The sequence below is a fragment of the Musca domestica genome, unplaced genomic scaffold (assembly GCF_030504385.1).
Source record: "Musca domestica strain aabys unplaced genomic scaffold, Musca_domestica.polishedcontigs.V.1.1 14, whole genome shotgun sequence".
NCBI classification, from domain to species: Eukaryota; Metazoa; Arthropoda; class Insecta; order Diptera; family Muscidae; genus Musca; species Musca domestica.
In genome coordinates, this window is record NW_026712192.1 from 935951 (window position 1) to 956220 (window position 20270).

General features: G+C 36.4%; 1 protein-coding gene across 2 annotated transcripts; it reads left to right on the plus strand.

Annotated features, from left to right (window-relative positions):
* Positions 1–7338: 7338 nt before the first annotated feature.
* On the plus strand, positions 7339–15170 carry LOC131801074 (uncharacterized). Of its 2 annotated transcripts, none has more exons than XM_059119072.1 (2): positions 7339–14398; positions 14468–15170. In XM_059119072.1, exons 1-2 carry the CDS (start codon positions 7565–7567, stop codon positions 14738–14740), a joined length of 7107 nt encoding a protein of 2368 aa, XP_058975055.1. In that variant the 5' UTR covers positions 7339–7564; the 3' UTR covers positions 14741–15170. The 2 variants fall into 2 exon arrangements, with proteins under 2 accessions (XP_058975055.1, XP_058975056.1); XM_059119073.1 differs by having other exon boundaries at positions 7339–14393; positions 14468–14631.
* Positions 15171–20270: the final 5100 nt, after the last annotated feature.

Here is a 20270-nt window from a genome sequence, read left to right on the forward strand (position 1 = left end):
AGAGAGAGTATTATATATCATTTGATGCGGCCAAAACGTTCCTCATCGAAATAACAGTTTTAGACCCTAGGTCTCTTTGGACCGAATCGGTTTCAGGACATTTGGAGTCGATCTAACAATGTCCGTTCGCCCGTCCGTCGATCTGTCTGTCTGGCTGGCTGGTGAGTACTATAACTCCCGAAGGAAAAATCCGATTTGGTCAAAACTTGCTACATCGTAATTTTCTTCAAGCTTAGATCAAGTTCGGAATGGGCAGAATTGGTATAATCCTTCAGGTAACTCCCCCACAAAAGTTCGAAATTTTCAAAAAAATATTTTACCGCCCAGAAAGAATGATAATCCAATTTTGCTCTAACTTTGCAAATCCTACAATTTGTATTATTACTAGGCCAGATGCGAAAATGGAAAATACCAGTTCACCCCATCGACTACCTCCCCCACCAAGGGTCAAAATTTTGAATAATTACTCTCTTAAAAATTGTAATGTATGTCTTCAAATTACACACATTACAAGGTCTGGTGTTAAGATGAAATATATCGGTCCACTCCTTCTGGTACCTCCCCCACAAAAGGTCGAAATTTTGAACATGTATAAGGCTCATAAAACGCAAAATTAACATCCGATTCCATTCAGACTTGGTACATCTTAATATTTCTCTCAACACAAGATCTGTAATAAAGATGGTAAAGATCGTACCATTTCTTCTGGTACCTCCCCCATATAGGGTTCAAGCTTTTGATAAACAAGACGCTCCAAGAAATCGAAATAAGCATATAATTCTCTTCAAATTTCACACATACAAATATTTTTGCCAACGCAAGGATCTGTTGTGAAGATGATATATATTCGCCAACGCCTTCTGGTACCTCACCCACAAAGGGTCACAATTTCCAATGCTTATAATTGTCATAACTTGCAAAACAATTCGGTTATTCTTTACAATCTGCTTTGACTACATATTTCTCTTAACCATCGATCTTTATGATTTCGCATAAATATGAACATAAATGTTCGATTTCTTTCAAATTTTGCACATACCAATATTTCATTCTGTATTAGATAAAGTATGAAAATGGTCCGCCATATCTCTCACCTCAGGCATATTTCAACATTTTCCAAAAATTTGTCTTGTTATTGGGCAATATTGGCCAACTGCTTCGGAACCTCCCCCATAAAGGCTCAACAGTTTGAATAATCATAACTCAAGGCTGGGGGTATACATCTGTCGGCAAAACCGACTGATACTTTTTTACTTGTTTTAGTTCACATTAAGTTTTGCAATAATATTTCCAAAAATATGGATTAGCCGACAATATATCAAATATAACACGTGTCGTATTTTAATAAAATGTTATCATTTATCGGAACACACGTCTAGGTTGGATATATAAGCGAAGGGTGGAAAGAAAATTAATTTATTTTTTTAATTTATGTAGAACGATGTTCCGTGCGAATAAGAAAACGCCGCTGAAAGTCTAGTTAATCAACTATTACTGTTTACATTATGGTAACAAAAACCATAGCATACTTTTAGGATTGACGTGTATATAAATCGTACGATATATCTTACATAAATCCGTGGTTAGAAAGGCGGACGAACGGAGAATCAATCAGTCGTTTTAAAATTTTACATAGAAAATGGAAATTACTCTAAGAATTAGAAATGTGACATATGGGATTTTTTGCTTTTTGAATAGTTCCTCTACAATAGTACCTCATGATTTTCGGTCTATTGAATGATTAAGCCAAGCGAAATTATGTGTAATTTGAAATTTCGAATTCTTAGGTGACCATATCTCTTTATCCAAAAAATTGTCGGGATGGATGACATTCGGAAACATTTTCGAATCAAATCAAGCGTGAGTTTTAATTTCAAGTTTTTTGCGTCTTGTTTTTAAAAAACTAAATAGAAATAAAACAAAACTCTATCAATAAATTTATATAAAAAAAGGAATCTTTTGAAGGAGTAGCAACGTGTTGGGTGTGAAATGAATCCAAAACTGTATAATAATTGTTTAGGAGTTAATACAGGGTGAGATGAAAAAACTGGTACCAACTTCAGACTGCTGTCATTTCCAAGCCACTCCTCCGACAGCTGTTAAAATTATTCCAGTAACAGCTCATTATATTGTTTACAAGCGTACAAAAGCATTTTGGTGAGAATTTTCCAGAAAAAAAATATTCGTGATGCAATCCAAGCGTGATAGTGTGATTTCTTTATACTTGGCTGGAAAACCACAAGTGGCTATCGTTAGAGCACTCCAGCATTTAAATGTGAATAAATCTTTTGTGTGTCGTACCATCGCTCGTTACCGTGATACTGGTAGCGTAGCCCGACGTCAAGGAAGTGGAAGAGGACGGAAGAAAACAGCAACATCAACGGAAATGGTTCGAAAAGTTCAGAAGTGGCCGAAAAATGGCTCGTGAGCCGAACATATCGCAATATTCCATTCGTCAAATATTGAAAAATGAGCTCGGAGTAAAGCCATTGAAATTCCAAAAAGTGCAAGAACTTACACCGTTACAATAAGAAAATAGACTCAAAAGAGCTTAAGAGTTGCTGTGCTTGGCCAAAAGTGGTGAACTGCCGAATTTGGTTTTCTCCGATGAGAAAACATTCGTTGTCCAGCAGTTTGTAAACAAACATAATTATTGTGTTTACTTGCCAAAGAGGTCAGCTGAAAATGTGCACCTTCGGTTGGCAACCAGAACTCAAGCTCCGGCCATGGTGATGGTGTGGGCCGCCATAACAGCCGATGGTCGCTCTCAGCTCGTATTAATCGACCGTGGCATCAGAATCAATGCCGATTATTATCTCGAAAATATTCTGGAGGGTGTATTAAAACCTTGGGCATACAAACATTTTGACCGTTGATCTTGGACATTCCAACATGAGCACCAAATGTTTAACTTTGTTGCAGTTTTTTGTCTCACCCTGTATTAGCGATTTAATACTCAGAGTTTGTTTCTATAGAAAATATTGATGTCGACTTTAATTAAGAGACAATAATTTGAAGAGAAAATGGTATTTAACCACACTAAACTCCATAGTTAGTTCCTTCTGACAAAGAAAATCTACACATGATTTGTGGCAAACCGACCTGCCCTAATACACACAACATTATTCCCAAAGTGGTGGGTGGTCGGCACACTGTGTGTACAACATATTTAGAAACTGGTAACTACCCCAACTCAATTTGAAAAGGCATATCTTTGATTTTTTTTTTTTTTTTTTTTTGTGTAATTTAAAAATTATTGAATGATTGCTGACAAGGTTATTAACCCGTTCTCTCAATCTATTTTAAAACGATGACAGATGTGTTGAAAAGAACAATACTCTAACCCTGCTGAGATTCAAGCTAAAAACCAATGACTTTTTTCGGTGTCCCTTTTCGTTTGTAAAAGTTTCAAATATTTGTCACAAAAATGTATGTAGGTCTGTTTGAATTTTAGCACACCAGTTTTTAGTAAATCTCGTATGATTGTTCTAGAAATTATATTTGTCGGTTCGCGGTTCACATACCCACATAACTATATCTCCTGATTTTCGTTTCTCCCAACCTATTGAGTTGTAATTCAATATATTTTATTACCAAATATAACAGAACATCACATACTCATTCAACTTAATGTGAGGGACAGTTGTAAGCGTATAAGACATCTAGAACACATTTCCATCCAACCAGACTGGGACTACCTCAACCCACTAGAAATTGGAAAGTATTTTGCTTTCGGTGTCTGTTATAGTCAGAGCATAAAACTCGTGTACATAAAGAAGAGAAAGAAATCAACCCCTAAAAACCTACACATACACACAGATGATGCCACGTGCCTGTATTTCAGTATAGTTGTATGATGCACAAGTTGTTGTTGTTGTACGTTATGCTTTCAAGCTTCACTTGGATTTCATTGTTTTGAATTTACTGGAAAGGGGAAAAGCTCCATTAGGTCGAAATTGATATATACTACATTGTACCTCTAGCCATGAACAAAATAAATAAATGTAGAGCCGGTTTACATTTTTCGTTTGGAATTCGAACTAAAAGAATAAGAAAATGTATTAAGTGACCATGAGAAATGCAGGAAATTTATAAAATTTAAATTTATAACGGCGGAGGGTTTGTCCTTGGCTTTATTAATTGTCATAGCAAATGTCAAGTGTACAGGAAACTGTATTCTCCTGAAGTTGAACGGCATTTATGTTTCTCTTAGAGGGATTTGAGGAAGCAATACAACTGAACCTACATTTGGTGCATCAAATACACGAAATCGGCCGAAAATTTATATATGAACGGATTTCAATATAATTTGACAAATTTATTTGTAGACCAAATTCCGCCACACATTCCAGTTTTAATTGAAATTGGAGATACATAGCGTGTTTGGTGCACCAAATACATAAAATCGGCCGAAAATATATATGGGAACTATATTCAAATCTGAACCGATTACGCAAATTTATTTTGGTCAAAAAAATTTCGCTAAAGATTTAACATTTCATTAAAATTGGAGAGGTTTGGTTCATCAAATACATGACATTGACCCAAAATATGTATGGGAGCTATATCCAAGTATGAAACGATGCCAATATAATTTGACAAATGAATTTTTGAAATGAATTGCATCACACATCCCAAATTTCGTTGAAATTTGACACACACATCGTGTTTGATGCATAAAATATGTGAAATCGAATGACAAAATATATGGGAGCTATATTCAAGTCTGAACCGATTTCAATACAATTTGACAAATTTGTGCCGAATTCCGTTACTCATTCTGATCGTGCGCACTAGCCAGACAGATGGTTGGACGAACATCCCCGATCTTCTTCAAATGTCCTGAAATGGATTTGGTCCCAAGGAACCTAGGATCTAAAACCGTTATTTCGATGAGGCACGTCTTAGCCGTACCAAATGATATATACTCCCAGTAGTCATATGGCTGAGGGTCTAATAAAAACATAATTTCTAAAAATGTCACTATGTTTTGACTTTTTTAGAATACATTTTGAAATATCTACGACAAGAATGTAAAAAATCCAGTTTTGGCAAGAAATATTTTAAAACAAGTAAGGGCTATGCCGACCATTTGATACCCTGCAACACTACAATTTTTGGTATGATTTCTGCACATGTAAAACTCTTTTGACTAGAATAAAGTTTCATTGATCTTAAACCAAAATTTTCGAAACACATTTGATGAAGCATATACTTTTACTATGTCAAATACCTTTCCTAGGAAAGAACAGCAATTTTAATTTCATTTCATTCTTGAAATAATGTCACATAGTCCTGCAAAAGTTTTATCTTGGCTTTTGACCACGAGGTCGTCATTTACGCCCTGTGTCGATTTAATGGGTATTTAAAACAATATTTGTATATTTAGATTACTTAATGTAATTTCCTGTACCTCTGATATTTGGCTACATTCGCCAAATATAAATGTTATCCGATGACCATCCAAAATGCCAGGCTTCAACGCTGTCCTTAACTCTTTCATAAAAAAATCCATGTGTATTGGCCCTTAGTATGGTGACTGCATAATCTAGACTTTTTTGGTTTTTCGGTCATTTTAAACCGTAAATAGTTTGCGAACATTTTCTAAACATATAGGCTTCTATTCTGATCCTAACCCTACCCCCATACAAAATTTTGTGAAGATCGGACACATAATGTTGTAAAGTGCAATAAATATTACAACATGTTGAATTCAATATTGTAAGTCAAATTAAAAAAAAAATCTCACGTAAAACAAGTAAAAAAGCATCTTAGTTCGGTCGGGCCCATATTTTCCAAAAATAAAATAAAATAAAGTCCAAAAAATACCATTCAAATGAAATCCGGGGATATAAGAAGACATGGACCTGCAAAACTATTTTTTTGCAAAACTATACCGATTGCGAACCCTAAATTTGAAACAATTCTGATAAAAAAATTCGCTAAAATTATGAAAATACCGAATATTAAGAGGTACTATTATATGGGGACTTTATGGAAATGGGGACCGATATGGCCCATTTACGAACGGAATGACAAAATTTACAGAAAAACATTCACATTTTTCTGATATTCTGAATTGGTGAGAATTATCAAAATCCGTCCAGCCGTTTTTGATTTGTAAGCGGTCTAACTAACACCTCCTTGTTGATGTATGATATGATATATAGTTTGCTATATATGCGATGTCTTGTACATCAGCATCAATATAACGATCAGAAGTAACTTTTTCGTGTATTTGTTGAATTAAAAATATTCGCTGTTTAGTCGAATTTTTTTTTTTATTTTTTATCATTTTTTTTTTGTCCGATGACCACACCAAATGGTAGGTAGGCTTCTGCCCAGCCCTAATCTTTAGCCCCATGCGAATTTCCGTTGATTGCCCAATAATTGCAACCCCCTGGGGCAACTACAAAAATCAAGATTTTTTTCAGTTTTAGTCCAATTTAACCCCTTAATATTTTCAACCCCTCAACAATAGGCATCGGTTAACTCCATGCAAAATTTCGTGACGTTTGGGTAATAATTGCGACCTGTAGCGTGATTAAAATTGATTTTGGAAAGACGGACGCACATGCATAGATCGACTCAGCTCGGCGAGATAGGAACAACAAACTGTTTGCGGTTAAAAATAGACGCTAACCACTGTAGCTGTTATTGACTACATAGGTCCAAGATTTACTATATTGCCCACGTAATCCCCACTCTCGATAGTAGATATTTGTTTTTTAATCTTTGTAACATTTTCAACTTGTTTAAAATTTGGTACACGCAATAGATACCAACACATGTGTTCATAAAACTATGAACATGAAAGACTGCTGCAATAAATTAGATCGTTAAGTGATTTAGGCTATAAAATGTTTATGTAATTTTAACCCAACATTCTAGAGTACTTGTAAATGTGTGTGCATGAAAGATAAGAGCATAAGGGATGATAACACTTCATGCTGCTGGAGACGCATTGATAATAAAGAATATTCTCCCATAAACATGCGCTCAGCTGGGGAGTAAATATAGATCACAGCAATTGTGTGTTGCACTAGGCCTATGCATAGAATTAGAAATGTCAAGTGTTTGTAGCCTTAAGTAGATGCATAAGATTAAACCCCCCTAAGATTTCTGTTGTGTACTAGCACTTAAGTAATACATTTTGTTCAATAAAATTAGAATTAAACTGACAAACGAACAAACAAGTTTTAGAATTTGATTCTCCCGCTAACATTGGTCCTTCGACAAAAAAAAACCAGCGGCCACAAAAATATATTTCAAAAAAAAAAAAGAGAATTATATTTTTGTAAAAAAAAAAACAAAACAGAAAAAAAAAAAGCCATAGGGGCAAAACAAAAAAAAAGCCATAGGGGCAAATAAAAAACAAAAAAAAAGCCATAGGGGCAAAGAAAAAACAAAAAAAAGCCATAGGGGCAAAGAAAAAATCAAAAAAAGCCATAGGGGCAACAAAAGCAAAAAAATAAAACAGAATAATTTTGAAAAAAGCCACAGGGGCATTAAAAGAAAAGAAGCTAAAACTACAAATTTTACTTGCTTCACAAAACAAGGAAAAATGGCGTCGAGACATAACTTGTATAAGCTCCAAAGCCTACTCCTTAAAGAAGTAATTGGGATTAAGGAAAAACTGCAAGCAGGCATGGTTCGGAAAGCAGCCATGGGTGACACACTACGATCCCTGGAAAGCAAAATGAAGGAAGCCACTACGAACCACGAAATGCTGAGAGTGCATGGCGAAAACACTGATCCCTATTTCAAAGAAAATGTTTGGGATCTCATCAACTTGAACTATGGAAAAGCAAAGGAACTCCTAGCGAGTTTGGAAGAAGAGGTCGAGCGAGAACCGCAAAGGGTAATAAAAGAAGCAGAGCCCGAAGTGCATGGGCTAATGCTCGATCAACAGTTAAAGGCCTTCCAAGAGGAAATGCAACAACAGATGCAACAACAAATGCAACAATTTATGTTGATGTTCGAGAAGAATAAAAGAGAAAATGAGGAAGAAAGACAAACCCATATAGAATCATCACCAATGGGCAATCAGGCGAATATAAAAGTAAGCGCAATCATCTACCAATTCAGGAAAAAAGTAAACAAACTCGCCGATGCCGTTGAATGCGATTTAGCTGGACTATCAAAATATGCTTTGGAGTACATGAAGTCATCGTGGGAGAAGCATATGGATGAAATTAGGAAATTGCATCTCGAGCTCTCAACGGTGCATGGAATGGAAGAGGTAGATCTCGAATTTGAAGAAATTGAAGAAAAGTTTGAGAGCAAAATGCAGGATATGATAAGAAGGATAGATGGTCTTAAAGAGGAGTCACTGGAAGTAGAACTAAAAAGAGTTCAAATACCATCCTTTAGCGGTCATGTGGAAGAGTGGAGTTCATTTCACGATTTATTTAAAAAGATGATTGATGAAAACTCCAAATTATCAAAAGTTCAAAAACTGTACTACCTCAAGACAAATCTAAAAGGAGAGGCATTTCGCTTGGTGCAACATCTTCAAGTGACCGAGGCAAATTATGAAGCAGCATGGGAATTACTGGAAAAAAGATATGGCAACAGGAGAATTTTATTCACTAAATTGGTAGATAGAATACTGGACCATCAAAACATCAACAGCCTGTCAGCAATAAGCATAAGAAATTTGCTGGACAATGTAAATGAAAGTATTCAGGCGTTGAAAGCAATGGATATTCCCCTAAAGCAAGCGGATCCCATTTTAGCCCGAATAATTATACGGAAACTGGATAAGGATGGGCTTATTCTTTATGAGCAGAATGTAAAGAAATCCAAGGACATCCAAAAACTTGAGGATGTGATGGACTTCCTGGAGCAGCAGTTTCAAGCCTTGGAAGCTTCAGTAGGCAGAAAACACAATAACATAGGACTGTACAAACTCCAAGAAAAATCAGCAGTGGTAGCGGAATTAAAACAATGTAAGTTCTGTAAAATGAGCGGACATGATATCGCATGGTGCAGAAAATTTTCGGCGTTATCTTCGAATGAAAGATACAATTGGGCAAGATCAGCACAGGTCTGCCTCAGATGCTTAAGCCACAACAAGGATAAAAAATGTTACAATGAAATTAAATGCCAGAAGTGTGGAATGAATCACATCACAGTGATGCATTTAGAGCGAAGAGGACATACGAAAGCAATGACCACCAATACAACAACAAATGTTCTGCTAGCAACAGCCCAAGTTCGTATAAAATCACTGCATGGAGAATTTGTAACAGTCAAAGCGCTGATAGACCAAGGATCACAAATTACATCCATATCAGAGGACGCGGCTCAACTGTTGCAGCTACCAAGGAAGAAGACAGAAGTGAGGTTACAAGGTCTAGGAGAGACCCTAGTTGGCGTGGCGAAATCTAAAGTTGCACTGGAACTACGACCCAGATTTTTGAGCAACATAATGATTAAGGCAGAAGCACTAGTCCTTCCAGCACTTGCATCAGCACATCCCGACAGAAGGTTTCAATATGACGTGGATAAATGGAGAAATGTAAATTTGGCAGATCCAAATTTCAACAGCCCGGAAAGAATCGATTTAGTCATTGGAGCCGATCTTTACTCACAAATATTGGAAGAAGGAGTTCGCCACGATGAGCAAATTGTGGGACAAAATACGAAGTTGGGTTGGATTTTATCTGGAACAGTAGTAGTAAATCCTGGATTGAACATAAAGAAATCGGCAGCAACAACAACAATTGAGAGGTTCTGGGAAATAGAGGAAATAGAAGATGAAAAAACGACCGAAGAAGACGAATACTGCCTTAAGTTATATGAAGACACAACACGCCGAGACAATTCAGGAAGATTTGTCGTGCGTTTGCCGTTAATTGAAGAAAAAGATTTGGGAGATTCATATAAAAGAGCCATGGCGAGGTTTATAAACTTGGAAAAAAGATTAGAAAATAATGCGGAATTAAAGTCAGAGTACGAGAAAACAATGAACGAGCTCATATCCATGGGCCAAATGGTAAAGGTGGATCCAAGTAAGAAGGCTTTGTATTATATGCCGCACCAAGCAGTGGTACGTGAAACAAGTCTAACCACAAAAGTTAGAGTGGTATTTGATGCTTCATCGACAACTTCAAATGGGAAGTCGCTGAATGACATACTTCACGTGGGACCAAGGCTTCAAAAAGATATATTTGACATTGTAACAAAGTGGAGATCGTGGAAGTTTGTCATCTCAGCTGATGTGGAGAAAATGTTTCGTCAGATTAAAGTTGAAAAAGAAGACCAGGAATACCAACATGTGTTGTGGAGGAGTAATCCGTCGGAGCCTATCCAACAATATAAACTTACTACGGTAACATATGGCACTGCATCAGCACCATTTCTGGCTGTAAGATCGCTCATAGAAATTGGAAATAGGTGCCAGAATCAAGAAATCGCTCAGAGGATCAAAGAAGATTTCTACATGGACGACCTTTTAACAGGAGCGAATACAAAACAAGAATGCAGGGAGGTGCAGAAGAAGATAACGCTGCAACTGGAGGATTATGGGTTTCATTTAAGAAAATGGATATCAAACTCTCCTGAAGTATTGAGTGCGGTGAAATTGAATGAAGAAAATGAAGTGCTGAGAATAGAAGAAGATGAATGCTTGAAAACATTGGGATTACAATGGAATCCACAGATCGATTGCTTTACATTTAGTATGCAAATTAAAAAAGAAGACAAGTTGACAAAACGAATAGCATTGTCAAGACTGGCACAAATATTCGATCCATTAGGTTGGCTGACGCCAGTCACGGTAACAGCAAAACTATTTATACAGCAGTTATGGATACAACAAATAGAATGGGATGTGCCATTGGAGGAGAAATTGAGTGGAGATTGGCGGCAGTTTACATACAGTCTGCCTGCTTTAGAAAATTTAAGGATTCCAAGATGGTTTGGAATATTGGAAGACAAAACTGCACAGTTACATGGGTTTGCAGATGCTTCCGAGAAGGCTTATGCAGCAGTCGTATACCTTAAGGTAAATTCGCAGGTGACCATAGTGGCTGCAAAAAGTAAGGTAAATCCAGTAAAAAATAGGAAGACGCTTCCAAAGCTGGAACTTTGTGCAACACATCTATTGGCTAAACTACTACAGAAGATCAAAGGAGTATTGAAGTCAGCAACACCAACTTTTGCTTGGAGTGATTCCATGATTTCCTTGGCATGGATTCACAACTCCAAAAACAAGGATAAGTTCATAAAAACAAGGGTGATGGATATTTTGGAGAGAATACCCGAAGCGAAATGGGGCTACGTCAAGTCAAAGGAGAATCCAGCAGATATGGGTTCAAGGGGTGTCCCACCGGAGACTTTGACAAACAATACATTGTGGTGGGAAGGCCCCGAATGGCTGAAAAAAGATGAACAAGATTGGCCAAAAAGCAACATAAATCAAACAGTAGCAACAACAGTAAAGTTTTCGACTGAAAACCACTTATATGAAAGTATGATGAAGTATTCGTCATTTAAGAAACAGATACGTGTAATGGCTTATCTACTGCGTTTTATAAAAGGGCTAAAAAAGAAGCGAGCAGTAAATGAGCATTTGACGGCAAAAGAGTTGGAAGAAGCAGAGATGGAGATAATAAAACTACATCAAGAAAGAGAATGGCCAGTGGAACTAAGGAAATTGAAGACATTGGGAACGGTGGATCATCAAAGTAAAATAGCTTCACTACATCCACAGTTGGATCGAAATGGCATAATGCGGGTTGGTGGAAGACTTGCTTTGTCAGAGCTGAACTATAACCAAAAGCATCCAATAATTATTCAAAAGTCAAGATTAGCGGGAAATATCATTCGAAATTGTCATATTCAAACGATGCATGGAGGAAATCGACTTATGGAAAATATACTAAGACGAAAATATTGGATTATTGGAGCTAAAAATAGGATAAAACTTTGCATTAGGTGTTGTCCAAGATGTACGCGCTTTAGAGGTGAAGTGCGAAATCAATTGATGGGAAATTTACCAGCTTACCGTGTCAGTATAAATCAACCCTTTCAACACTGTGGCATTGATTATGCGGGTCCGCTACAAATACGGTGCTCCAAAACAAGAGGAGTGAAGGCTATGAAGGGTTACGTAGCGGTGTTCGTATGCATGGTAACTAAGGCGGTTCATTTGGAAGCTGTCAGCGAACTTACAACGGAAGCATTTCTGGCGGCGCTAAGGCGATTTTTCGCGAGAAGAGGAAAATCAACCGACTTATATTCAGACAACGGAACGAACTTCGTAGGGGCAGCAAGGCAGCTTGACAGAGACTTTTTGGATGCCGTTAAAAACAACACGAAGTTAGCTCCCATTTTGGAAAATGAAAAAATAAGTTGGCATTTCATTCCGCCGGCAGCTCCTCACGTTGGAGGAATTTGGGAAGCAGCAGTGAAGTCCATGAAATATCACCTAAAAAGAATAATTGGTGATACGAAATTGACTTACGAGGAGTTGAGTACGGTGCTATCTCAGATTGAAGCAGTATTAAATTCGAGGCCGCTACATGAACTTGGAAGCGGTACAGAATATATTGACACTTTAACACCTGGACATTTCTTAATTGGCCGTCCGATGTTAGAATCACCGGCGACTATCGATGAAGGTAACTTAGGATGTCTTAATAGATGGAAACTGCTACAACGAATTAAAAGTCATTTTTGGAGCAGATGGAAAGAGGAGTATCTAACCACATTACAAAACCGAATGAAATGGAAGAAACAAAATAATAATGTGGAAATAGGCAATGTGGTGATATTGAAAAACGAAGAAACGCACGCGGCGCGATGGCCACTGGCCAAGGTGGTAGAAGTCCATCCAGGGAAGGACGGAGTTGTAAGGATTGTGACAGTTAAAACACAAGACGGCGTGATAAAGAGGCCAATTAACAAATTATGTCCATTGGAGCATATGGACGAGGAATCTGAAGAATTGCCCAGACAGGAAAAACAGGCGGAAATTACACATACTAATATGACAAGATGTGAGCGAAAAATAAGGAAACAACCAATAACGTGGGCAATGATGCTGAACTTATTTTTACTAATATCTACCAAGGCATCATCTGTACATGAACTGAATAGTTCGGCTGCGGTATATTTGGATCCCATGTCTCAAATTCACATGGTTTCCTCATCATGGAATATGGTTGTGTACTTTGAGCTGAAACCATATTTAGAAACATTAGACCTGGCTTCCGAATTGCTGAAAACATCAAAAAGCTTATGCCCACGACTTCAAACTTTTGAGGAGCAGTGTTGGTCCACGATTAACAATATGGAACTCAAGATTAATAAGATAAAGACCAACAATCGATTATTCCTCAGAGAAGACAATCGTCAAAAAAGAGGAGCTCCGTTGAAATTTGTAGGTTCGTTTCAACACTGGGCATTTGGGATAATGGACGATGACGATCGAGTAGCTATGGAGAGCAATATGAAAAATCTATTAGCCAACCAAAAGGATTTGAAGAAGTTAGCAAAACAACAGACATCTGTAGTCGACGCTACAGTAAATCTTTTAAGGAAAACCACAGAGGAAGTGAATTCGCACTTTTCGGATATCAAAGGCAAAATTGAGAACATAAGTGCTACAATGAATGAGAATTACTTCGTGTATAGAGAATCCATACGATTCTTTATAATAGCAAAACAAATTCATGAGCTTTTGGAAGAATGTGACGAAGTCCAAAAAGAAGTTGTTGATGCATTAATTGATGTAAACAGCGGTAAGTTTCATCCCGTCCTGATAACACCCAAACAATTACAAGCAGAGATAGTAAAAATACGAGATGCTCTGCCTGAAAAATATGTACTGCCAGGAAAGCGTACAGGAATGGAATTAAAAGAGATCTTACATTTGATGACGTGCCACGGATCGTTTGTGGGGTCCCAACTGGTAATTAATATAAAAATACCGCTGTTCAATCGGCAGTCATCCCAGTTTTACAAAGTAATTCCGATACCATTTAAAGAAGGAAATACGATATTGATAGCCCGGGTGAATTCCCCGTACATTGTATATAATTTTGAGCTGGATTCTTTTCATTTCTTAACACAGCCTATGCTGAATGAGTGCAAAGAGACGTTGGGTAAGGAGATAATGTGCGAAGAGAATTTTCCATGGAGAGATGCAACTACAAATAATTGTGAATTATCTCCTCTGAGACCGCACATAAAACTAAACTGCGCCTATGACGAAGTGGAACGAATGCCTTATTGGATGCCATTGAAACGAAATGGCAATTGGCTTTTTAAAACCTTTTCAAGTACAACAGCTCATTTGCAATGCTCTCACAAACAACAGACGATTATGGAACTTCCAAAGCAAGGAATTCTCACGCTGGATGCAGACTGTACAGCGAGGATCGGTAAAGTAACGTTGGTAGCTGTGCATAGAGTTCATAACGAGATAAACACAGAATTCCATTCGTTTCTTTTGAAGGATGTAAGTCCGGACGAAAAAGAATCAATCAAACCCCTTGGAAATATACTTATCAATCATCATCAAGAAATTGACGAGCTAAAGAAATTCGTGGACAAGTTAAAGAAAGAAAATGTGGAATTGCGAGGCTTGAAGTTCCATCACATCTCATCACACGTAGCTTTTATTTTAGTACTTATAGTAATAATAATTCTAATTATTTTATTTATAAGAAGACAGAAAAAATTAAAACGCATAACCGAAATTCAATTTCCCCGAGGCCAGGATGTCTAAATAAATTATTTGCCGCCCGGGAAAATGTTCATAAAACTATGAACATGAAAGACTGCTGCAATAAATTAGATCGTTAAGTGATTTAGGCTATAAAATGTTTATGTAATTTTAACCCAACATTCTAGAGTACTTGTAAATGTGTGTGCATGAAAGATAAGAGCATAAGGGATGATAACACTTCATGCTGCTGGAGACGCATTGATAATAAAGAATATTCTCCCATAAACATGCGCTCAGCTGGGGAGTAAATATAGATCACAGCAATTGTGTGTTGCACTAGGCCTATGCATAGAATTAGAAATGTCAAGTGTTTGTAGCCTTAAGTAGATGCATAAGATTAAACCCCCCTAAGATTTCTGTTGTGTACTAGCACTTAAGTAATACATTTTGTTCAATAAAATTAGAATTAAACTGACAAACGAACAAACAAGTTTTAGAATTTGATTCTCCCGCTAACAACATGTGAAAGAGAATCGTCTATGTAGGCCATCATAAGGTACCGCCAATTTTATTGTACTTTTGCAGACTTTAACTACTGGTGGAGGGTATATCGGTCCGGTAGATCGTAATATTTATTTAATGGCTTTAATTTATTAAATTACAGTACAGCCACGGACACATAGGTGTAGAATCCAGCCAGAATTATAGCCAGCTCAGCTCGAAATCCTACAAATCAAAAAGGAATTTGATTGAATGGTAACTGTGTCTGCTGTGATATTAATGCAAAGGGACATAACCTTTTGGATATTAAATAAAAAATGTCTGCCCAGCAAAGTTTGTACGGCTTTCACAGGACTGTTTTCATAGGTCTCTTATAAAAAAAGAAACTTTTCTCCCTTATTACTAGTTCATTACGAACTCATATTAAACCTTCGACATTTTATTGCACGCTTTGCTCTATGTGACTTCAAATGCCTATAGAACACTTCCACATATACTCCACTATGCAGCAAACGTTTGGCTTAAAACAAACTAAAAATATACACAAGTAGAGTACATAGAAGTAACCCTATGTCATTGCACTCACTCGCTACAAAATGCCGAAATGGAATGTTTCTGAAATATAATTTATTTATTACATAAATAGATTAAATAAATAATCAAAACCTACTTCTCTACTCTACTCCAAATTTTGTTAAACTTATAAATTTTAATTCGAACTCATTCAAACCTTTTGCCTGGTTTGCTGTGAAACTGGTTGGCCGGTTATTTCGTATTCTATCAAAGCCTTTTGTACGTCATTTTATTAACGTTATATTTTTCTTGTTCCTTTGAATGCCATGTTGATGTTTGCTTTGTGTCAAGCTGGCATGACATCAGTGTGGTTAAGTAGACGAGAATGATGTATTATAAAAGAGAGAAAAAAACGCCAAATCAGAGTTAATGGCGATTTCAGGAGCTGTCCGTTATTTTTAAGGCTAAGGACGAAATCAATTGACTATGGAATTTTTAAAACCCATTGAAAAAGACATTAGAAATTACTGACTTGTAATCATTTTTACCGATAAATTTAAATGTCCCAAAGCTGAGTCAAAATCACCCGACAAAATCTTTGGCAGACAGTGTCAACGAAAAAAAAGAGTTTATTCGACCAATATTTGATTGTTTAGATATATTTTAACATCTGTTATGATTATTCAAATTGTTGATCCCCTATGGAGTAGGTACCAAAGGAATGGGCCAATATTGTCCATTTCGTATCGGACTTAAATAAATATGATATAAATATTGCGACGTGACAGGTTTGGACTATATCGACTACTTGCTTCAATTTTTATAATTTTTATAAAATATGTCATCATTTTTAGAAAATGTTAAAATGTGCGTGAGGCACCAGATATGGTCGATCGAAGTATTACATTTTTACACTTCATCCAATACAGATATAAATATGGGTATGGGCAAAATTACAAGAAAATCGAAATTTATATCCAATGTTATGCGAGATCATAAATTTCATATTTATCCCAGGTTACAGGTTGAGAGAAATATTCAGATATGGTAAATTGTAAAGAATCGATTACTTGTTTCGCAAGTTATGACAGTATTGAAATCGGCGACCCTTTGTGAGTGAGGTACCGAAATGGGTTTGCAGATATATATATATCATCTTGAGACCAAAATGTTTGTGTGTTTGAATTTTGTAGAGAGTTGGAAGCTTATTCTGCGTTTTGTTTTTCAAAATCTTAAACCCTAGGTGGGGGAGGTACCAGGATAAATGATCAGATCTCTACAATTTTTATAACAGATCTTGAGTTGATAGAAATATTGAGATGTGTCAAGTTTCAATGGAATCGACATTTTATGAGCTTCTTGTATATTCAAAATTTTGACCCTTCTGTGGGGGAGGTACTAGAAGGAGTGGATTGATACACACCAGAACATGGGTTTTCAAAAATATTGTGACTTGAAGAAAATCGGAAATTTCCATCACATTTTATAAAAGTTATAAATATTCAAAATTTTGATCCTTTGTGGGGGAGGTACTTGATGGAGTGGATCGATATGTTCCAATTCCACACCAGAAAATGGGTTTTTAAAAATATTGTGACTTGAAGATAATCGGAAACTTCCATCACATTTTATAAAAGTTATAAATATTCAAAATTTTGACCCTTTGTGGGGGAGGTACTTGATGGAGTGGACCATTTTCACACCTGACCTAGCGTTGATGCAAATATTGGGATTCGCAAAGTTGAAGCAAAATCTTTCTGTGCAGAAAAGTATTTTCTTTGAAGATATTACCCATCTCCGAGTTCGATCTAAGTTTGATATGTCCACAACAATCCACATCTCTCCAACCTAGACACCAACAATGATCCCAAATTAGTACCATTTAGTACGTTTCGAATAATTATGGTAAGCATTTGCAAAATCGGCATATCTTAACCACAAACACCAACAAAGACCTCTATGTAAATCCTCAGAATTTTTAACCCCATATCTACACATAATACCCAAATTAGTACCACTTAGTACTTTTCGAAAAATTATAGTACACATTTCTAAAACCACCTCCATATCTCAACACAAGATACCAACAGAGGCCTCAATATCAATTTTAGGGTTCCAGCCAGTACAAAATTTAGTACCATTTAGAAACTTTTCATACAAATGTAGGACGCATTTACAAGTCATTAGCAATCTAAATATCAAATATGAGAATGATATTTCTATTCCTTCATCCAATACCAATTATAGTACGATTTAGTACTTTTCGTACAATTATAGTACACATTTCCAAAAGTACCTCCATATCTCAATTCCTGATATCAACAGGTTCCTCAATATCCACTTTGAGGATTTCAATCATATGCCTTCACCCAGTACCAAATATCGGAATATAGGCTATATTTCCCAACCCAATCCCAAATTTAATACTATTTAGTACCTTTTTGAACAAATATTGTACACTTGTACTTTGAACCTCCGAATCTCCACCTCAGATGTCGTCAGCAATTTAAATTTAAAAATGTTTCCTCTATTCCTTCACCCAATAACAAATATAGTACCATTCAGTATTCATTGTACATGTATGGTACACTTTTCCACTTTTCCAAACCAACTGCATATCTTAATTCCTGATTTCAACAGGGTCTTCAATATCCACTTGGAGGATTTCCGTCCTTTCCTCAATACAAAAAGGGCCACCCAATACAAAATATCAGGATTTCAGCTTTATTCCCTCATCCAATATCAAATTTAGTACTATTTAGTGCTTTTTGTAAAAATACAGCATGCATTTCCAAACCCACCTCCGCCTCAGATGCCATCAGCAATTTAAATATTAAAATTGACAATTTTACCTCTATCCCTTCACAGCGACCCTTATAGCAAATTTTAAGATTTCAGACATTTTAAGATATCAGTTCACCCAATACCAAATTGTAGCAAATATAGTACTATGTAGTACTTTTCGCCAAAAACCGCCTCTTTTTAAAAAAAAACTACAACAAAAGGGACCCTAGATTACCAGCTTCTTACGTTCGCCCAAAACAGCCATATTTAGTACCATTTATTACAGTTCCAGCTCCTAACATAAACCCCATTTCCAAGAATTTGTTCTCATAACAAATTTCAAGAATTTTACCACCATCCGTTGACATAATTCCAAATGTTAACAAATTTAGTGCATATTAGTACTTTTGTTACAGGTATTGTTAGAATCTCGAAAAAGCCTTTAGTTTGTCTATACGACACAACATCAAAGACTCACACTCCAAATTTCAGATTTAAGCATTTTTTCACTCTCAAAATTTTCCAAATATTTAGACCTTTTTAGTTCGTATTTCAAAGTCCCCAGCCATGTGATAACCAAACCGCACTAAGTTGATCCAAATGTCTAATTTAAGACTACCAACTTAACTCCTCTTCAAAATACGAAGTTTAGTACCATTTGGTTCTTTTTAGAACGTATTTGTAAAACCACCTCCAAATCTCAAACCTACATACTAACAGTGATCCTAATGCCAAATTTCAGATTTCACGATGTACCAATTTTACGTTTTCGTACGGTCGCTGAAGGCATTTCCAAACCCAACTACTTCAACCAAAACCCAATTGTATCGAATTTAGCACTATTTAGTACAGTTGGTTGCACTTAGTACACATTTCCAAAAAACACCTACCACCACTTCCCAAACTAAATTGTTGAACCTAATGTCTAGATTTTAGTTGTGATCATTCACAATATTCCAAAGGGTACGACATTTAGTGCCTTTTAGTATTTTAAGTGCATTTTTACACCTTTTTTTATACCCTACATCACAAGTTGGTCAGGGTATTATGACTTTTTGCATTTGTTTGTAAAAGGCAAAAGGAAACGAGATAGACCCATAGTTCCTTTTGATGATCTGCATAGAATCACATTCTGAGTCGGTTTATGCATGTCCGTCCGTCCGTCCGTCATGTCCATGTATTTTTGTAAACAAAGTACAGTTCGCATTTATTGCCCTATCCAGATGAAATTTTGCATAAATCATTTGTTTGGCCCAGGGACGAACCCTATTGAAATTGGAGATAATCGGTCGAAATTTAGATATAGCTCCCATATATATCTTCGTCCGATTTGCCTTTTATTGTGCACCAAACGTGTAATATTTGCCCAAATGGGATGAAATTTGGCACGTACGACAGAATTGAGTCTAGAAGCTAGTATGTCAAATTTGGTGAAGAACGGTACAGATATAGCTGTAGCTCCCATATATATTTTTCATCCGATTTGTTGTATTTGTTACCCACAGCCGTAATATGCACTGCGTAACAACGATATTCAGGGAAATATATCAAATACAGCTCAGAAATATCTTTGCCATATTTTATCGAGATCGGTTCCGATTTGGATATAGCTCCCATATATATTTTTATCCGATTTCAAATTAATTGTGCACCAAATGGGCAATACAAGTCCGAATTTAAAAGATACAAATGCTTCGGCATATTTAGTTCTTTGAACTTTAAATTATAATTATAATCATAGCGTGTATGATTGAATTCTCCAATAAAAGCTTTTAATTGTTATGCGGAGCTC